Source organism: Calonectris borealis, chromosome 5, assembly GCF_964195595.1.
Source record: "Calonectris borealis chromosome 5, bCalBor7.hap1.2, whole genome shotgun sequence".
In the NCBI taxonomy this organism is placed as follows: domain Eukaryota; kingdom Metazoa; phylum Chordata; class Aves; order Procellariiformes; family Procellariidae; genus Calonectris; species Calonectris borealis.
In genome coordinates, this window is record NC_134316.1 from 14,724,828 (window position 1) to 14,745,538 (window position 20,711).

The 20,711-nt window shown below is 48.9% G+C and overlaps 1 protein-coding gene across 1 annotated transcript in view; it reads left to right on the forward strand.

Moving 5' to 3' along the window:
* CCDC85C (coiled-coil domain containing 85C) overlaps positions 1–20,711 on the forward strand; it is a 113,705-nt gene that overhangs the window by 85,436 nt on the left and 7,558 nt on the right. The window contains exons 3-4 of the mRNA XM_075151115.1: positions 1,205–1,309; positions 17,030–17,125. Of these exons, the coding sequence (XP_075007216.1) occupies positions 1,205–1,309; positions 17,030–17,125 (201 nt within the window). The remainder of the gene's footprint in view (positions 1–1,204; positions 1,310–17,029; positions 17,126–20,711) is intronic.

Sequence of the window (20,711 nt, forward strand, 5' to 3'; positions counted from 1 at the left end):
TGATGTATCCATTCTGAATGCACCAATTCTTCTCTGCTAAATGAAAGCAAGAAATGGAAATGAACTTCCCATATTTCCAGAGCTCAGGGCACGGCCACAGTCCCCAAAGTCTCGGTTATGGTCAGGCCTTTGGGGTTACTGAGGGCTTTTTATATACAGTTGAGCTGATTTATGAGATTTCCTCTTAAATTTTATTGCACCAGTGGCTTTTCTTTGGTTCTTTTGAAGTAGAAAACATCATTTCTGCAGCAAATGCAAGTCAAAAGTCTTAATGGAGCATAAAAATCTAAAAGGTCATGATTTTATAGCTTTAAAATAGAGGATAGTGCACTGCATGATACTCTTAAGAATATGAAAAGTTAATGAGGATGTTTATTGCTAATAAAAAGATATAATCTTCTCCCAGACCTTTGATTTTGGCTACTTGTGTATTGGCGTTTTATGGGTGTACTTTTATAAATGAGAACAACTTGTTCTAGGACCGTCCTGTTTCAGAATCTCAGAGAGAGAGAACTAATAACATGAGGCAGAAACTTTGTTCCAGGGAGATTATTCAGTACTCTCGACACCCAGTGCTGCTTCTCCCTTTGAGCGCAGACTATTGATTGCGTTTATCTGGTTTCTAGGGTCATATAGACTACCTTTATTTATTTGACTTTGTTTAAGACCTGTGGGTGCATGCAAATTTATAACCAAATAAGAAGCTGTTCCTGTCACACACATTTTGCAAGCTTAGGTGACTCTCAGTAGCACTGTTTACAAACTCTCATTGCTTTCCACGTGCAGGTGATTGGAATAGCCTATGCTGTTTTAAAAAGAAAAATCTAGAAAATGTCTCCTGGTGGATTTCTTTTGCTGATTCTGGTTTAATCTGAAGTAAAAATATTTTTTCATTTGCATCTTAACAAATGTTTTTAACGAACATGTAGGAACTTAGGTAAAATCAAAATGCTTTCTTGCTGTATCACTTAATGGAGTAGACCTTGAACAGTTCACCTCCAACTGATTGCAAATGTTTTCTCTAGGTGTGGGCATGGAAGAAGCATTTTATTACAATGTTCACTGTCACTGCTGTTGCAGGGAGAAGTAATGGGAACAAGTGATGGGACAGAAGTGGTCATGGGAAAAGCCAATACAGCAGGAGGGGCACAGCTTTCCTTCTTGTTAATACGGACTGTCCTGTTTTCTGTCGTTGTCTTTGCAGCAGTCCAGCACGGGGGACCTGAGGACTCTGAGGAAAGGGTTGTCCCCGTACCACTCCGAGTCACAGCTCTCGTCACTGCCGCAGTATCAAGACGCCCTGCAAAACGTAAGAGACATTTCCTTACCTCTACAGACAGAGCCGCGGGTTTCCCCGAAAGTGGGCATCGCTGGAGGGGGGCACGTGAAGATTACGGGGGAGCTCTCCCAGCTGAGAATTCACCCTGAAACCGGTGGTGCAAATGTTCAGCTGAAACCTGCAGCTGTTGGGAGGATGGGGAGCCCCTGGAAACATTGATCTTTACCTGAGTTTGGATCAGCTTCCCAGCATAGGTTTTTCGGTTAACTGACAGTTACTGTCGTGCATCTTTTAAAGCAAGGGTGAGTCTTGCTATACCTGCAGATCCTTCTTTGTAAATGCCCTGTATGCCTGCTGTCAAAATCTGGTCATGGATGAGGTGAAAGATGGTTTGCCAAGTGTTTGGCAGTGCGTGGTTGGGGTTGCTTTAGCGATTAAGTTCTTAGGACTTTCATTGCAGGTTTTTCTCTATCGTGAATGAGGTTTATGTTTCCTAAGATTTGCCTGTGTTGCTTCTTCTCAAACAACGGAATGATTTTGATTAAAGCCTCTTGCGAAAGATGGATACCGTGCTGCGGTGCCAGGGCTCCTCCTGCGCTGGTGTGCCAGGCATGGCTGAGGAGGCCGAGCCCTGCCAGATGATTGTCTTCCAGACGTTTGCCTGACTGCCTGAGACACTACATTCGCTTGGTGACATCGTTTTCCAGGTTGCAGGAAAAGTGTAGATGCAGTCAGGGGATCCTGCCGTGAGTGGGCTGCGAGTGTCGTGAACGTGAGCAAAAGCCTGATGGCAGCGCTGGCGGGGTCCTCCCTGCCGCCCCCCGGCTTCCGCTCCGTGCCCAGGGCACTGGTCAGCAGAGCTGTGGGTGCTCTTGGACCCGTTGTACGTTGGCTGCCTGCTTGGGTGAAAGTCATTCTGTAGATTTAATGTGCCTCTTAGAGCTGTAAAAAAGGGGGTAATAATAATTTAAGAAAGTTTGCATAAATAAAATTCCAGTGTGAAAGCAGAGCCCCTTTCTATCCCTGCTGAACTGCAGGATGGATGGAGACCCTCCAGCCAAAAAAAAGGGAGAAAACCATGCAAATTAAATGGAAGACTGTGGCTAAATATCCACTTTTCTTACTTTGTGCCCCATATATAAAATCAGGAGACTTTATAAGGAGGGCAGAAAGATATGAGCCTGGAGATGTTTGTCTGGCTGTGCCGGCGCCTTACGATTTTGGGGATTTTGCTTCGCTTTCCTTGTGCTCAGGATTTTGATCCCCAGCGTGGTTGCAGGTGGGGGACGCTCAGTCGGCCGAGGCTGGTTGCCGCTACACTCAATTTTACATTCATCTTGTGGGTCTGGCCGGGATACGTCCGGCAGCTTTCTGCAGAGGAGCTGTGCCTGGGCTGGGAGCTGGCAGGAGACTTCTCTGCCTGAGCATGGGTCCCCGCAGCTCAGCGGGGCTGCGAGAGGCTGGTGGCAGTCGGTGCTGCCTGCTGGAGCCTTTCCCGGCCACTCGTCCCTGCTTTCCCTCCTTCCCCAAGGAAGAGGTGGCACCTAGCATTTATGGAGAGGCCCGGGTGCTGTGTGACACTCACTTTCCTCTGTCACCCTGGATGTGTTCTGCCTTCTTTGTGGGAAGATGGTAGAGAAAAACCAAAACCAGCTCTGGATCCTAATCCACATCGCCTGGGATACTTACATAGCCATTTATTTTCTTATTTCTACCAAAATCCCTTTGGTTTGTGGCTTGACGTAGTATATTGTTTTTGTGACGAAGGATAACAATCACAAATCCATGCAGATGACTTTGAATGTCTCAGGCACCTCCCAGAAAGTGGACAGTTAGACGTACCTGACTTTCTCTGCAGCCTTTTTTTTTGACAGCAGGCGTGAGTTTGAGAGAAATCGTTCCTCTCTGTGCCTGCACAGGCTTCACGCAGGTGAGTGACGGACAATTGGTGTTGGCTCCAAAGCTGTCACATCCATTCAGGGTTTCATCATCGTCACTGCCTGTGCAACTCATTGGGGAAGTTCCTCAGCAGATCCCTCACTGTCACACAGTTTGCACGTAGGCATCGCACCAGCTCTCCACGGCCCTGACATACCTCAGTTAATGAAACAGTTTGGTGTTTCTAATGGATCCTGGATCATGGACACCAGTGCATGCTCAAGGCGCAGAATCAAAAGACACTCATAATTGCAATCTACGCACCACTGTTTAGTCAGTGGTGTGTCATGCAGATGGTGAGTTATAGATTTGCTCTGTGGTCTGCAGCGGTTACCAAATATCCAGGAAAAGCAGTCCCAGGGGGTTAGTTCTGACCTACAAGCCCCTGGCCGTGCAAGGGAAGGTGTGACGTGTATGTTAGCTTGAACTGATAGCAGGCTGGTCAAACTCGCCAGCCCTGGGAACTGCAAACCAGAGTCATCTCATGGTGTACCAGAGGCTCCCCATGTCTTTTGGGAGGTGAGGGTGATTCCCTTGGGCTCGGACTCTGAGTGAGACACGAGAGGAGGTGGCAACAAGCAGCTCCCAGTGGGACCTGTCATTCCCTTGGGATGAGAGGGGCAGGCTCCAGGGCAAGGTGGTTGGGCTGGCTTGATCTTTCCCATCACTGACAGCCTCCAGACCGGCTCAGCCTTGGGTCAGATGATGTCCCAGGCATGGCAGTTGACTTTTGGTACCTGTAAGCAGTGCACTGCTGAGGACCCAGTGGTCAGCCTGGTATCTGGGTGTCAGCGATGGAAATGATCCCAACGTATCCTTGGAGGGCTTGCATCTGCTAGCCCAGGCTGTTGCTATGTCTTCAGTGCTTTGGTTCTTCATGGTAGCTAGAGCAGATTTTTTCACCCTTTTCGCATTCATGTCTTACCTGCGCTGCCCTTCGTGGCTCCTCTGTGCGGATGCGGCAGCACTTGGGATGAGTTATTGCACTCAGACTAGCAGCCCTCTGATTTACCGCAGGAAGCTGTTGAAGGAGTAACATTGGGGAGTCTCAGATGCGTGGCTGGAGTGCACAGAGAAGGTGATGCTCAGGCTGTCCTGGAAACTCTTTCAGCTCAGAGCTTTTCTGGAGTTTAACAGTACCAGGTGGGAGTTACCGACTTTCAATTTTGTTTGTTGGTATTGTCCAAGGAGTCTGGGTTGCCTGGTCATATGGTCTCACCTCCGGTTAGTGAGGTGGAAATTACATTTCAGTAACACTGAGAGTTTTGGGAGAATAACCATGGTTTTGGGTAATTGCTGTTGCAGGGGGAGGAGGAGCCCTGTCAGTGCAGTGCTGTGAATCAGGACTGGGAGCTGTGCCTACCATTGTGGAGGGACTCTTCTCCTGCAAATATATGTACCTTCTTTTCACCTCTCCATGCCTCAGTATTTCCTTTGAAGAATTGGGTGAGAAATCACCCATTCCATAGCATGGTTTTCAGGCAGTTCTTTATCATTAAGCTAAATAGTACTATGTGGTCCAGGATCCTCCAGGGGTGGACACTAAAAGGCAGTGTAATTTTTGGAACAGTATAACATTGCTGGAGAGTTCACTTGTTTCTCTCATGGGCTTTCTCCAGCATTAATCGAGTGATGAGTGAAGACTGGGAGGTGGTGTCGTCCACACTCGGTGTCAACTCTCAGGTCTCTCGCTCTCCATAAAGCCACCCTACACAGTGCTTAACCTTTGGTCACATCTAATGATTGCTGAATTACGTTTCTGACATGGGGAGAATGTATGGTGGAAAAGGAAATTCCCCATCCACAGCGGAAAGGCTCTTATTTTGTTACTAGTAATCATGTTTCAGCAATTCATTTTCTAAGAGGTGGAACCTCAGCTGCTGACTTCTGGAGCGCTCGAGGCCCCTGTAGCACAGCCGAGGATGAATGCGGTGGCTGAGGCACAGCCCAGAGCTTGCATCTCTGTCTCTTCTCTGCTCTCTTTGGCATCTGCTTGGGTGCTCTGGCTGCCCATGTGGACACATGGTCCCTGCAGACCTTCACGTTCCTGCCCACTGCCCTGCGGCTGTGCTCCAGGCACGTCTCAGTGCCCAGGCATGGGAAGGTAGCCTGAGGGCTGCTCATGTTCCTGTGCTTGGAGGTACCTTCACCTTGAGAGGCTCATAAGCCAGCTGCCTGGAGAAGCCATTTATCCACACTGGCATAAAACACCATTAAATGTGAACCAGCCTGTTACTAGCAGTCGGAGCTAGCCTGGCTGGCTTAGACTTAAAATTTACTAGCAGCGTTCATGTGATTTGTAATAGGAATCCTGCCTTTGGTGGAAATAACTGTAGAGGTTTGTAATGGAAATACTAAGGTTAGTGTGGATGGAGTATGAATGGAAAAGCGTGTGTGAAAACAGCAGCAGGAACGCTAGAGCAAGGGATGCAGGGATGGCCTGTGCTGATGACCAAAGACACAACCGACAGCAAATGGGTAAACACGGTGGGATGTGTGGTTTGTGTCAGGACCGGGAGGTCTGTGCTGTGATAAGGCCGCAGCACAGATGGCTCATCACTAGAAGACCTGTTCCCTGATAACGGGAGCAAGGTTACACCGTGATGTGCCATTGCGCTTCCTGTGGTTCCAAGAGGAAGGCTTAGATAAGGTGGGAAAGGAGACAACAGGCAGCAGCTTTCCTAGGGTTTATGGGGGCTGAGTAAGCAAGATGCTGAGATAAAGATCAGCCTGTAATAACCATTGACTCCTAAAGCATGTGAAAAATGTGTCCAAAACCCTTTGCTGACAGTTCTTTGCTGTCAATGAGGAGGGATGCCAGATCTGTCGTTAGGACTGGCTAGTGGATGTCGCCTCTGTGTTGCACACAGTGACCCTGACCACACCACATGGACACCTACCTTTTGGTGAACGTGTGAGTGTGAGTTTGTAGGTGTGCAGGTGTGAGCGACACGTTAGAAAAATCAGTTCTTTGATTAAAATAAATACCACCTTCCACTTCCTTGAGTTTTTGTACTGAGTTTGTACTGTGGTAGTTTTCTGTGTGAGCCCTTGCTGAAGGAGCAGGAGCTCCCAACGGTGCCCCGGCCGGGTGCGGGAGGACGTGTCTGAGGGTGCTGTAGGTGGTGGCTGGAGGAAGGGACCTGTGCTCATCCGGGGTCTGGAGCTGGGAGTCCCCGGGAAAAGCGCCTGCAGATATGCTCTGCGAGGGCTGAGCAAAGCTCCCTCTTTTGAGATGACAGTGATGACAGTGCCATTGCCCAGCCTTTATATACGTCCCTAGGGATGGAAAAAAGTGAGATTTCCATTAGGTATTCAAAGCTGCATCTCTAGACTACAGGCCAGGCTGAGAAGAGACAATTCCATTTTCCTCCCTAAATCTACTCCAAAAATAGCAAGGTCCATAAGAAAATGCAAAGCAGCAGGACAAGTGTGGTTATGTAGTGGAGAGCGCTCGACTGAGAGGACCACCGAGTCCCTGGCTTCCTGGCACTGCCTCTCGTTGCATTTTTCTCCAGTGCCTGTTTTGTGCAGGGTGCAAAGCCTGGGAGATGGCTCTGGCTGCCCAGCTGCAGCACCGGCTCCTTCGGCTCCTTCCCTTGATTCCCACCACGCTGTCACAACCAGCTGCGTTTCGTAGCTCTGCCTTGTAGAGATACTTGTGAGAAGCATATTTTGTTTTGCCAGATGGCATGCACACTATTATAAAAACAAACCCAAATGTTTGTGGTCTGTAGGTGTAAAAAGAAGCCGTTAGATGGGGTGGGAAGGGATGATAAGAGAGTCCTTGGCTGACGTGCTGGCTGTCTCCAGAGCCTGCAAGAGCAGTGGCGAGGGGAGGTGATATGAGGGCACATAGTAGCTAAACCCCAGCCCCAGTGACAGTCTTGTCTCTTTCTTTTGGCTGCAAAGATGGTGGTCTCCATCCTCTTCAATACAAGGGCTAAGGCAGAAGTGAGAAGGTGACTCGGTATCTCCCCCTCAGCTCCCTGCAGAGGAAGGACCAAGCTGGCCCCTGCGCCAGCCTGGCGTAGGCAGGGAGACGTGGCTGTGGCCCAAGCCTGGTCTCGGGTCTCACTGGGAGACCCAGAGCAGGTCTGCTAGTCCCTTCCTCAGCCTGTTTAGGAGTAGATCTGTTCCTCTCACGGAGAACTGGATTGGCTTCGTAAAGCCAACCTGAATTTTAAAATCAAGTTTGAAATGGCCAGAGACCACTATTCCCATCGTGGTGCCCAGGAGACGCACCCAGAAGAGCCAGGGGAGCCCTCTGGGCATTGATGCCCCTGCAGAGTTACCCGGAGCACCGGGGACCTTACCATGGCCCCGAGGTGTCCCTGCACAGCACAGCGACCCTGCCACTGCCAGCACGGAGCCCCCAGCCCCTCGCTGTGCTGCACAAAGCCCACAGGCACGGGGATCCCTGGGCTGCTCGGTGCCTCTGGCATTCCCAGGACTGCTCTTTGCAGCCTCAGCATCGCATCGTGGCCTCTCAAAATGCCTTCGGCCCCTTCTGTCGCTCCACCAAGCCCATCCTGTGCAGCTCCCCGATGGTCCCCCGCCTTCTCCCATCAACGCGCCCCATCACCGTGGCTGTCAGTTGAGCTGAGCGCTGCCGGCGTGTGTCGGAGGACAACCCCAGGCCTGTTCCTCGCCTTGCCCCGGCAGCGGGGACGGCCACGGTTCCTTTTTAGGCAGGGGGAAACAATGATCGAGGAGCACGGCAGAAGGCAGCTGCTTCCCGCCGGCAGCACCGGTACCACCAGGATGCTATTGAGCAGACAAAGAGAGAAACTCAAGGCAGCCGTTTTGCTGCTGTGGCAACAGCGGCTGCGGAAGGGAAAGTAAAATGAAAGGTTTGTCGGGATTTGCAGCCCCGGGAGCGCTATTGTGAAGCTTCAGAGTGTATTACCAGCAGCTGAGGACAAGCTGATCCATTTCTGAAGGCAGCTGCCCTTTATCAGCAGTTATTGCAGCGGCTCTGAGTGGTGGGTGGCTTTTTTCCCCATGGCAGCCAACCGGCACAAAGTTTGGCAATGACAAAGTTCGGGGATTTGATGAGCAAAAGAGGCACTGACAGGCCGTATCCATAATCCGCCCTTACAGGTAACTGCAGGAGGGGAGAAAAATTCATCTGCTTTGAGGATCTGCTGCAGGTTCTCATGCTCACTTGTCGCGTGTGTTTGTGTGGGGCTGGCAGTGGGTCGGGGGAGAGATAGGGCACAGCAGACCCTCGCTCTGCCCCAGGCCTGGGAGGAGGCTGCTTTGCCAGCGACGGCCAGGGCAGCCAGGCTGAAATGGAGACCTGGAGGGGCAATGGAGATGTGCGCAGGTATCCTCCCGCATCTGCGTGCATCCTCCACCCACCCAGAGGCTTTCACCTGGGTCATCCCCAAATCAGATTTGCTTCAAAATCAGGCAAGTCTTAAAAATACCCACTGTTTCCTTCTGAAATAAAATGTGCTTGATGTTCCTTTATTAAAAGAACTAGCTCCTCTCAAAATACTTACGCTGATAGTGCCCCTGTGAGTCAGTCGGAGTTAGTGCACTTTGTCCACGGGTACAGCATGGGCTCGCTCTGTCCATAGCAATCAGACGACTTCTTCTTTGCTTGTATCAGGAAGTTACAGGCTGAAACTGCTCTGAATATGTCATGTTGGTAATAATTTCACAATCCGAGGGGGCAGCTGAAGCTGTCGGTGGGGCTTTTTAACAGCGTGCACCCTTTCCAGCTCCGCAGCGCTGTTACCAACCCGAACAGGGACCGCTCTCCTCTCCCCTTCCGCTGCCGGAGGAAGCTGGCTCACCGGCTTTGCATGTGCCGAGGAGTTTCCCAGGGCTGGAGCTGCGATCCGCTGTTAGTGCGGTGCTGAGAAAAGACACCTTCCTGTTTGTAGATGAGATCCAGTCACAAACAATGTCCTGACTTTGTTTATTCTGTCTGGGGCAGCCTCTGAAATCCTCCCTTTCCTTTGGTGCCCCAGCACAGCCCGTACAGCCAGCGCTGTGTCATGCCTGCCGGGGACAATAGCTATTCTTCTGTTGGGTGTCCTTGATGTTTATGCTCAGAAAGCAATGAAACAGTTAAATTGTTTCTTTATTAATCAAAAGGGCTGTGTAAGCCCTTTTTGTTACTTAAGTAGATATCCATGAACACAGCAGAGTCCGGGAAGATGCAGGAGGTGGTGGCTGAGCCGTACAGACGGGTTTTGCCTGGCTCCTGTGTGCACCCAACATTCATGGATTTGAATGTTTACATGAACAGCTGCTCTCTATGATTAAAGGCAGCAAATTAAGTAATGCCAAAGGAGATTAGCATCTGCAATAAAGTCCCTTGATTTGATAGGGAAGATGCTAATACGGAGTACTGATGGCTCCTGCACTCACTCCCGCCGATGGCCAGGACCCATGTTGTGCTGGGGAGCCGGTGTCTGTCTGGGGGATCTCCCACATGTTCCTTCTCCTGTGCCTAGTGGCAGGGTGTCAAGCGCTCGCAGCTGCGAGGCAGTCCACTGTGACTTTGGGAACGTAGGGCCGTGCAGCCATTTAAGTGCACAAGGTGGGAGCAGGTGGATTGTTTTGAGCTGGATGCTGGCAGGCTTTCTGCACGGTAGGCATGGAATTACAATAACCAAGTGTCGTCATTGCTTTGGATCATCTGCCAGGCAGACTGGACACATAAGGGACCTGGGTGCTCCCCGGCTCTGGTGAGGGTGTCCCATGCTCAGGCACGAGAGGTCTGGCTTTGCCCGCAGCAGGGTGGCAAAAAGGCAGCGCTTTCACAGTACGGTTTGCAGAGGAGCCGGCGCCGGTCGCTTCTTCGTGCCTCCAGGAAATCTCCTTCCTGCAGCCAGCAAGGAGCCCTGGGACTGCTGCCAGGGTGCCTTCAGGTAGCCTTGTCCCTGCGGGGCTGTGAGAGGAGCCAGGCTCCTTCAGGAGAGGCAGAACTGCCACGGGCATGAGAAGCAGCAGCAAGGAGGGAAGGGGCTTCGAAGGAAGGGCGGGCGAAATGTCAGCCCGGAGTCATGTCATGCTTCAGCGCCGCACGGCACCGTCGCTTTGTTTCAGCCATTAACCCCCCTGCAGCTGCAAGGCAGCGGAGGATGGGAAACGTCGCCTGGGCTGCAAAACGATGAGGGGGGCTGATCTGCCTTTGTGGGGCCCAGGGAATTTCTCAGGCTGGTGGTAACGGGAGATATTTTTTTTAATGTGATCTCCCGGGGATGCCGGTCATCTCTGTGTGAAGGGAGATTTCTCTTTCTGAATGGACCGACTGTCTGTCTGAGCCTGGTGCTTGCCCTTGGTGCTGCCTGTGCTACATTTCTGGTGGGGACACCATGCTTCGGGGCTTTGGCGCGTTCCCTGCGAGGGTCTGGGGCTCCTTCTCCCATGCCAGAGGTCCCCGTGCTCTCAGTCCTTGGTTTTGCCGCTGGTTTTCCCCACCTGCTCCCCAGCACTGTCTCTGGCTGGAGCTTTGTAGCCACAAGCTAAACTTTGTAGCCACAAGCACATTCATAAAACCAAAATATGACAGCCCCCCCATTCTGCCAGCATGCCGGGGCTGGGATTTGCAGTCACCTTTCCATGTTACTGCCCGGCTCTGCCACCCGCTTTCCACATGGCTGTGGGCATGTTACTGCCTCCTGCCTGACCCTTAACAGTTCCGAGTTTACAGAGTGGTGTCGGCACCTTTATTTATGTAAAACACCTGGATGGTGATGGGTGCTAAGGAAGAGCCCAAGTATAATTCACCTGGGTAAGCAGGCTGCAAACAAAACCACTGTGAGATAAATAGACGTGCCTGGGAATTTTATTGTGAGTTGTCTGCAGTGACTGCCTATAATGTAATTTTCCTTGTTCTGTCTCGGCAATAAAAACTTCACAGTGTCTGATACGACTCCATTTAGCTTTAATGTTGTCTGAGGTATGCCATTAGAAAAGTGTGGTTTATTTAATCGGGTTTGAACCCTAAATGTCTGCTTGTTTTTTGAAATGGTAGACAAAAATTAATAGAAGGCAAGGAGAAGACGTGAGATTCAGAAGCATTAACGCTTGCTTGCACGCTCCACGTTGGTCGGAAGCATCCTCAGTACCTGGGCTGTGACTGTTAAGTGAAGTAAAATCAGCATGACGTTCTCCTCTGGGTTTTGAAACTTAGCCTTTTGCAGTCTTTCTGCAGATCAGGAGTAGCTCTCTCGGAGCTGAGGTAGGAAAGGATGTCATTAGAAGACAGAATATAATTGAGCAGAAACTGATGGCAGGACCAAGGTCTCATGTCTTTTCAGATCCTTGGAGGAATCAAGGAGAAATTGTTTATCGCAATTTCTTTCTTCCTTTTTGAGATTTTCAACCGAACCCAACCTGTCGTCCCCAGTTAGGCTTTTTTCTTCTTGGGTTCCAAAGCATTCCCACTGTTATTAAGAAATGTTCATATTTTAAGCCTTATTTTGCCTCTGGAGGTGGAGATGTGTCATTAGCAGGAGTTCCCAGCATGCTCTGTTACAGAAAGTCCTGTTAATTTTGTTCCTCCAAACACGTAGGAATGGGTATTGATGGCAGTGCTTGTCAGCATCTGTGCTGGACCACATCCCATGCAACCAGATAGAGCCAGCAAGGACTCATTAGGCAGCTTGGTCTTAGACACTGGCAGTGCCATCGTGGCTTGATACAAGCAGCAGATGTTCTCCAGCAGCTGCAAGTTGAGGCCTCTGCTCTTCGTTTTTTGGTGTCAGATTAAAAAGGATCATTGGCAGTATTTGTGGTCTTCGGATTGTCTTTCTCACATCAGAAAGCTGTTGCTTTGCTGATCGTCTTTGTGTTCTGGGCTGGGGCAGTGAATGGGGCTAGTTTGATTTGGTCTGTTTTCTGCTTTGGATTTGAGGCTGTCACTGGGTCAAGTGTCATTCTTAGCAATAGAGAACTGGAGGATTTATCCCCTGTATGTAGCATATTGCTTCAAGGATGCTCTGGCACGAGAGACTGCAGAGGTCCTCTCTCTTTTGCTGGACTGTGAATCTCCTTACAGACTTGGAGATTGAACCACAAGCCCTGCAGGCTCCAATGAGAGGTTTCTGGGAGGGTCCTGAACAGAATTGGGCTTCTCTGCTGGATTTGTGGTTTGGGCATGTACGATGTGGGGCTGGCGGGCTAGGGAGGGGGCTGATGCTGCGTGGGAACAGTAAGCTCGGGGAAGTGCGTTGGTCCTATCACAGACACAGCAAATATCCAGCGCTGATCTGCTGGAAATGGAGGAGCAGGCGAGGGCTGAAAGGGAAGTGTGTTCAGTGGTGCTTCAGTACTGCTCTCTGCACAGAGGCGGCAGGGGAGTAGCTCTTGTCATGGTGTCCCCACTGGGAGAGGGGCTGGGTATGTGGGTACTTGCCTTCCATGAGGGATGCAGAAGAACTTCACCAGAAGCCTCTTGGGACACTGCAGTCCCAGAGCTGTCCTGGCAGCAGAGATAGGGCTGTTCTTTCCAGGGCTGAACTCATCGGAGATCCATGCTACAGTGGTCTCGAATGCTCTGAACTGCCACAGTGGTTTGCAAAGCAGCAAAAGCACCAATTTATCTAGGAAGCATCGAATGGGTCACACATGGCTCCACAGCCTTTGATTCCCTGGGACTTTTGCTTCTTAAAGACATATCTTGGAGAAGGGTCTCTGGGTCTCAGAGGTGCAGTGCTCAACAAACCCTGTGCATAGAGAAGATAAGGTGCTTCTTCCAAGCACTTTGGAACTCCAATGCATCAAATACATAACTTAGAGCCCCCCCCACTCTTAATTAGGCTGGTAATCTCACTGCTGGGCAGCTCTTTTTTTGGCAGTGTAACTGTGGCTGTGGATGAAACAGAAGGCAGTGTGCGATGTAATTCTACCCAGGTGACCATTTGACACTACAACATAGATGTAGCGTTGTTTTCTTTTTGAATTACAAATTTGTTGTGTAAGTGGTGAGTGAAACAAGCTAACTTCCGGTCTCGTCTCTGCTGCTGTAAACCTGGAGCAACTCCAAAGCTAGTTGGGGCCAAAGAGAATAAGAAACTTTGCATTTTGAAATGACTCAACTTCTCATTCTGCTGAGGTTCAGCCTCAGCAGAAGCAAACTAGAAAAACGATCAAGATGGTATTTCTTTTTATGTGACATCTTGGCCACATGTCTGAGGATGAAGAGTGAACCATCTCTGAGCTACCAAACACTATGAAAACCTAGCAAGCGGAAAAGCCAGATGTCCATCTAATACAGAGTGCATGTTTGACAAAACCAGACAGGGAGAGGAAATTGAGAGTGATGCATGCCCCAAAACACACCGTATTGCTTTTTGCCTATATGGACAAGTTCTGCTTCTTAGGATGTAACCAGATTAACCTTGCTATTATTAACCGTCAGGGTGCTGAGTCAGTCGTGTTCCCACGGCTGTGAAAATGTCAGCTCTAGGGAACGGGAAGGGCATGTGTCTCTGCAGTGATGGAGGTCCTCAGAGTAGCTGAGTTAGAGTGCTGGGGTACAGCTGTGGTAATTCTTACCCACAGTTTCCAAATGCATCTATTTTAGGCATGAGGAATCTCCTCCATCTGTGTGATTTCGGCTACTACCTTACCGCTGACTTCCTGAGATTTCCCCCTCCCTCCTGCCCGTCTTCCAATCTCCTCTCTCTGGTTCCCCCTCCCCTGCATTTCATCTCAACTGGTTTCCTGCTGGGTAAAATGCACATCCTCCTCTTTCTTCCCATTCCCTCCCTTCTCTCCCACTGTTGGCAGTTTTCCAGTCCAGCAACCTTGACCTTATCTCCAGTTCCTTCCATTTCCTCCCCTTCAGCTAACACTATGGGTGAACTCTGCCCATTTTCCTCTCCTCCATCCTCCAAAAGCTGGCCATGCATCCTGCTGGATATGTTGTCATTCCTTTCCTTGCTGACTACAGTCCCCTCTTTTCTGGCCTCCTTTATGTATGTGCCTCTGTGCAGGAAGCTGGTAGGAGTTTCGCTGAAGCTTTTTTTTTTTGTGAACCACACTGAAATCAGTGGGAATGAAGCACCTACCCCCCTTTATAAAACTCTCTTCGTGTGTCTGGAAAGAGCCTTTTCTAAGGGTTCAACTGCACAAAAAGCACTAAGTGTAATGATAAACCAGCCTTAGCAGTGTGGGTGTTTTTACTTGTTGCATCCTACAGTTGCAAAGAACGGGGATGTTGGTGAGATCCTTGCTTGCTCCCCCACTTCCTTCACGTGCATGTTTGGCCTTTTGTAGTAACAGTCTCACATGGTGGGGAGGTCTCTGTGGCTTGGGGTGTAGTGGGCCTGCAGCGTGGTCGTTTGGTGCACTCGCCATTGCTGACGATTGCACTCAGCAATTTGGACACCTGTTTCGGTTGGCTGGGGGTTTTGGCATCCAAGCTGAGGATCAAGGATCAAGGATCCTGCCTATTTTAGCAATGAAGTCAGCTGTTACTGAGGCTCTGGTAGCAAATTTTTAGGTCTACCTCCTTTGTTGCACCCCTCATTCTGTTACATTATTTTTCTCTTTTTGAGTCAAATTCTCTACCTATGTTCAGGTGGAGCTCAGCCTATTGCCCTTGCCGAATTTCAGCCACTCGTCCAAGAAGGAAGGTGACCCTTTGAGTGTTTTTTCTGTGATACGATATATCCAGTGCATCACCGTGCTTGCAAGATTACTTTTGTCGTGTCAGTGTGGTGATCAGTTAAGTATGATCAAGCTCTTTAGAAAACATTTCTCTCTAATCATTCTGGTTTCATTTGTATTCTGTAATAATTTTGAGAGTGATTATGATCATGGAAATGCTTTGTAGCTCATTAGTGACTTCAGTTCTCTGAGAAGAAGCTGCTGCTGCCTGTCATACAGGAGACCTCGTGATCTACTCCAGTTTGGTTAGAAAACTGTATTTAAAATGTCAACAACAGGATCCAGCAGAACTTCTTTTACTTTGTCAGATTACTCTCAACTCAGAAGAAATATTGGATCTTAGACCTTTGCTTGGTATTTCCTGTGTTACTTCTAAAGAGGGCTGTGGGGGGAAGATCCATATCAAGTATGGTTCATGGCCACAAACTCCTGAATATTCTGCTTTCAGTTGTCAAGATCTTGGTCATTTTTGGAAAGAAGGCAGCTTTCATGCTGAAGCCAGAGGAATTATGCATGTATTGGTGTCTTTGACCTCTGTGGGAGACTGATTCTGGAAGGACTCTGTTGCATTTACCAGCCCTGTGAGAAATTTGTAAACCATTTTGCAGTCTTAAAGTCGCAGCTGTAGACTGGCTGGACCCAGTCCCTGGTGCTCCCTCCCCAGCCTCTGCCTTTTCTGTGTGAAGTTATGGACAGGGTGCCTGAGGACATGTCCCCAGTTGGCCATAGCTCCGGCAAGCTGTAACCCTCTGCGAGCAGGTCCAGAACCATGCCCAGCCTGTGACTGTCTCTTGGTCTCTGTGCTTCGGCAGTCTGTTAAATCTCCTTGGAGAATTATTGTGGAGTTATTAAGTCTAATTTTCCTTTTTCTGAGATGCCTGCCTCTCAGAAGGAAGTTTCTGTATCACTGGCAACTCGGTTCATAAAGGTCACTATTACGGGTAAATGCTGTTGGTCTTGACATGGGTTAAGCACAGACCAGTGGCCTAGGCATGAAAGGCTCCATGTCTTTCATGCTATTTTTGTCTGTAGCCTAATGGATTGGCCCATCTTTTTCTTTGATGTATGCACATGAACACTTTTATTAGTAAAAAGGCCCCCACAACTTAAAACATTTGGAAGAGCAAGAGGTGGTGAAGTGCCCCTCTGTTAGTCCTCCTTTCTGGCACGACTAGCTTGCTGGCCTTGGCTTAAGGCAAAGCGATGAGATGAAGCATAAAACATGCTGTGTTTTTAAACGTGGAAAAGATGAGAATGGAGTGCCTCGTGTGTTGTATGTGAAAGCATTCCTGCGATGGTGCTACATGCCGCCCTGCCATCCTAATTTGCTTTCAGAGGCCCCCAGTATGATCATTCTTTCTGTTTCCTAAAGGATGTGAAGACTAAATATGAGTTTGGTCAATGGTTTCATTGTTGATTTCTCCCACTGCTACAAAGCAATGCACAAATATTAGGGACAGGCAGGGTGCGTCTCACTGAATAAAGATATTGTGTCTCTCATAATCCATGTCGGATGCCTTTAAAAAAGGAAAGCCCTGTGAAAAGTGCTTACAAGGCTGTTTGGACAGCAGAAATCTTTTGTAAAGTGTAATTTCGGCATCTTTCCCAATGGGATCTTTCGTGCAGGAGAACTGGCCAGCATTTTGGAAACAAATCCAGCCAACATTAGGTTTGGACATCTGCTTGTTTTAAGGTTGCCTTCACAATTTTCTCTGTAGCTGAAGATTGGTACTTGATGTCTATGTGAAAATGTTGCCAGAAAAGCAATGAAGTTACACCAACTGTTTATTTCACGACTGCAGCTTCTTAGAAATGACCGCTTTATGCTGGAAAATCGTCTTGTTTGCATTGCTCCCTTGGCTAGAAGGATGAGAACTGTTTGATCTTGTCCTTGTACAAAGTTATCCTAAGTGAGCAAAAAATGTTTCTTGAATCAATTTAGCTTTAAACCAGGGTGATCTCCTGCCTGAGTACATCTAGACTGAGTGATGGTAGGCTTAAATGGCATTAAATCAAGTGACTCGTGAGGAAGGGGTAGTGGTGCCTTTGTCTTTGCAGGTGGCTGAAGGGGACTGAATTTGAGAGAGGCTAATGCTCAGATTCTTTTGATATTTTCTTCCTCCTTGCTTAAATCACCCAAAGGGAATTAAAGCATATCTTCTCTTATTTCAACAGGGACCAGCTCGCATGACATCTGATCTTGCATCTTCTCCTGCAGCAGGATATGTCCCTGTTGGTCAGAAACCAGAGGCTGTTGTGCATGCTATGAAGGTAAGGATGCCGCACACGGCCGTGCAGCGCGGTGCGGCACAGTGCGGTGTGGTGCAATGAACACCGAAGTGGCAGAACTGGACGTTTGCTCTCGTGGAAACACAACAACTAGAAATCGAAAGTTAGTACTCAGGCAGATTATCGGTAACCAGCACCTGTATCATGATGAATAATCATTGCTTCAAATAGTTGTGGAGTTAAGCAAGAACATGCATGGCTATTTTTTTGGGTGGGAAACCTCCAGCAAAAGCTGCTGGTGCTGAAGGTGTTGGTTACCCTTTTTCTGTTCATCAGTCCTGCGTAAACTAGGTCTCTGGGGTGACAGCGGTGACCAAAATGCTGTTTTTAAAAGGGACACAAAACCTGCAGTTCCTACATATGTTTTGTTATTGAAAATCCTGCAGCAGTCTTCAAAGGAGAAAGACTTTATTTTATGTAAAGACACAGCAAACCATGGCATCATACCCATGTAGATATGTGCATCATCAGCAGGGATTAAAGTCAGGACCATCGGCAATAAAAAACACGGGACACTGCTAGCTGAATTAAGGGAGAAAACTTGCACCGTCATTTCACAGCAGTTCTCAAGTCCTAATGACCATCCATTAGCAGGAAAAATGTAATAGCCTGGTGTTACATGTTTAACTAGTTAAGCAAGTTACTTCTGAGTATCTAAGGGACACAGAAGCACAAATCCTTTCCAAGGTGCCGTAGGGATGGCTGGAAAGTCTCTAACTAAATTGGACTCTGGTTGGAATATACTGATTTATAGATTTGGATTTGTTGAAGCTGAAAAAATTAGTACAGGGTTAAAAAGCTTTCATCAAATCAAAGGAGGATTCCTGGATGGCTACTCTGGAGCTCAGATCCCCATGGTCATAGCTGGAAAAAAGGTCCAGCAGTGGCATCAGCACTAGCTTAGACTGTCCTAGACCTGGAGACTGATGCTTACAAAGCTCTTTGCTTTGTACCTTTCCACATCTGACAGCTAAATAAATGGCACAGATGTTGCTCGTAGCTTTGATCTACAAGTTCCCTAAATTTTCTAGTTTTAGTGTTTTCAGCTTACTTTTTTGTGCCTGTCCAGGGTCTCCTGGCTCCGGGACAGATGTGACAAAGAAGTGTGTAAAGAAGTCCCTATGGCTGTAGCAGGCTCACCCCTTACCATGAGGGAAGGCAAGGACAGTTGGAAGTTGGCTTCGCTAGTCTTGCAGGCTGCTTGAATGCAAGTCTGTCCAGAAGCAGTGTGGCTGCAGGATACGGCTCTGCCCAAGCAAAGGTTACTGAGGGGCTGTGCGCTCTGCACGGATCTGCAGGGCTTCTGGATTGCCTCTGTCTGCACCCCTCTGTGTAATGGCCCCTAGGCTTTTTCCTTGGGTTTTTCTGGCAGCTGAATGCTAGCTATTTGGCTGAAGCGTTGCCTGCCATTTAGCAAGTAAGTTCTTCCTTGAGCACATTCAGGGATTTTCTTTATTTTTGCTTCTGAAATAGTTTTTGTTTATTTGCGCCTACTAAATAAGGAGCAAGATGACAGGTTGGCACTCCTAACAGCTGTTTTTGCTAACGAGAATAAAAGGTACATATGCTACAGCTCAGTATCTCGCTGAACATCAAAGCACTTTTCTTACGAATTGAGCAAACCTGCTAAAGACATGGGGAGGTGAGGAGGAGACAAATGTATGTGAACGACATGGAGCCTGTAACCCTATAACCCTATAACCTGCAGCAGCAGACTGGACCTCTCCCATGTGCGCAGAGCCGTCGAGCAGGTGATCAATAACTCCCACTGATGTCGAGTAAGGCAGGATTTGGCCCTGCCAAAACTAGGGAAAAGTCCTAGCAGGGCACATAGATGTTCCCTTGCGGAAGCAGGGTGCCGTGTTCCCCAGTGCTTTGTCCAGTCGACCTATAAATCAATGAAATCAGTGAGGCTTGCACACTTCAGAAAGCATCCCTCAGTCTCAGAGTGCTTCCTGGTACAGAAACACTTACCTCAACTTTCAATTCCCCTTCCAAAGCTTTACTGCAGTCATCCCGACTCTTTGGTGGGCTTTTTTTTGTTTGTTTTTTAAATATGCATTATGTGGTCATGCGCGGCCAGTACAGCAAGTCAGCAGGGAGGTGGATGTGATGGACCGGGTGACTTTGAGGTGACACTGCCTTGGTCACAGATGTCAGTGCAGTCATGAAGGAGAACTAAGAATACCCGAGGTGTTCCTCACAGTTTACCTGTCGGCAGGGAGAAAGCCAGACAAGCCGGTGTGCTCATGGAGAGCGAGGTGCAGGTTGTCTTCAGGAGAGGGCATCCCCAGGCAGAAGAGCAGCGTTACCCGGTCCAGCCCCATTCCCCTGCACGGGGAATTGCCCCGTGCCCGAGCGGAGCAGGCTGCCCTCGCCGGCTGGCGTTTTACCTGGGGAGATCCCATAGCACCGGTGCATCCGCAAAGGGCCAAGTGCTGTCAGTGCAGCTTGATGAAGAGCAAAAAGGAGGGGACAGTGTGAGCCGCTTTGAGCCTGGGGTACACTTGTCTGTTTTCTGTAGGCTCCTGGGTTGGGATGTGGCAGAAATCACGGGAGGATATACCCCAATTTCTTAGATCCACACTGAATCCACAGTGAATCCTTGAACTTCAGCTAAGCCATAGACAATTTATGTGAAGGCACGTCCATAGTCCCCAGTGGTGTAATCGGAGGAACATTAACCTGGTCCTTCTAAACAGCTGAGACGGCGCCTGGCAGGATCTGAGAATGGCCGGGGCTGGGTCAGCACTAAGAGGCCTTCCTGTCTTTCTTCAGGAGGTGATTTCACTCTTCAGAGTGTTTTTTTTTCCAGCATGCCTTTCCAGGATAGGCTGTTGAGTTTTATCCCCCCAAATCCCTTTTTCCCATACACCCAAGATGCTAACACATCTTTACAATGTGCCTACCCAGACGTGGGGCGGGCCTGGGTAGCAGGGTGGTTTCCGGGGTGAATGAGTCCCAAGTCATTCAGAAATGAAATAAAACCATAACTTCCGTCTGATGAGCTTTCAGCTCCAGCTCTGCCTGATTCACACTGTTCAAAGATATTTCCACTGAAAGAAATGGGCTGTGCCACCCTTCCACATCTCCTGGACTAGGGAATGCGGTTTTAGTTTAAGTGCAAGTCATAGAAAACCAGTTTATTTTTGTCTGCTGAGACTCTTGTGCCTGCAAGATTGATGGCTGGTGGAAGCAGAGGCTGGAGCTGATGTGATCTTTAACTAATCTAAACCATCCTTGACACTTGCCCTGTGGACACAGCCGGTGCTTAGCTGCCAGCCAGGCAGCCCTGGCGCTCCGCACAGGGATGTGATCCTGCAGGCTGCAGCCTTTGCAGCCGAGCGTCGGAGGCATGCTGACTCCAGACAAGCGAGTCTGATGCGCGGGTCCAGCTGGATCAATAATTAATTCCCTCCTCTTTAGCAAAAAATAGATGCTCTCTTTGTCAGCACATACATGCTTTCTGCATCCCTCTTGCCCTTCCTCTCCTCTTAGAAAGGATATGGATAATTCTTATTTGTCTGAAGATTGGTCCCAGCTATGTTGGTTAAACGAGCTGGTGCAT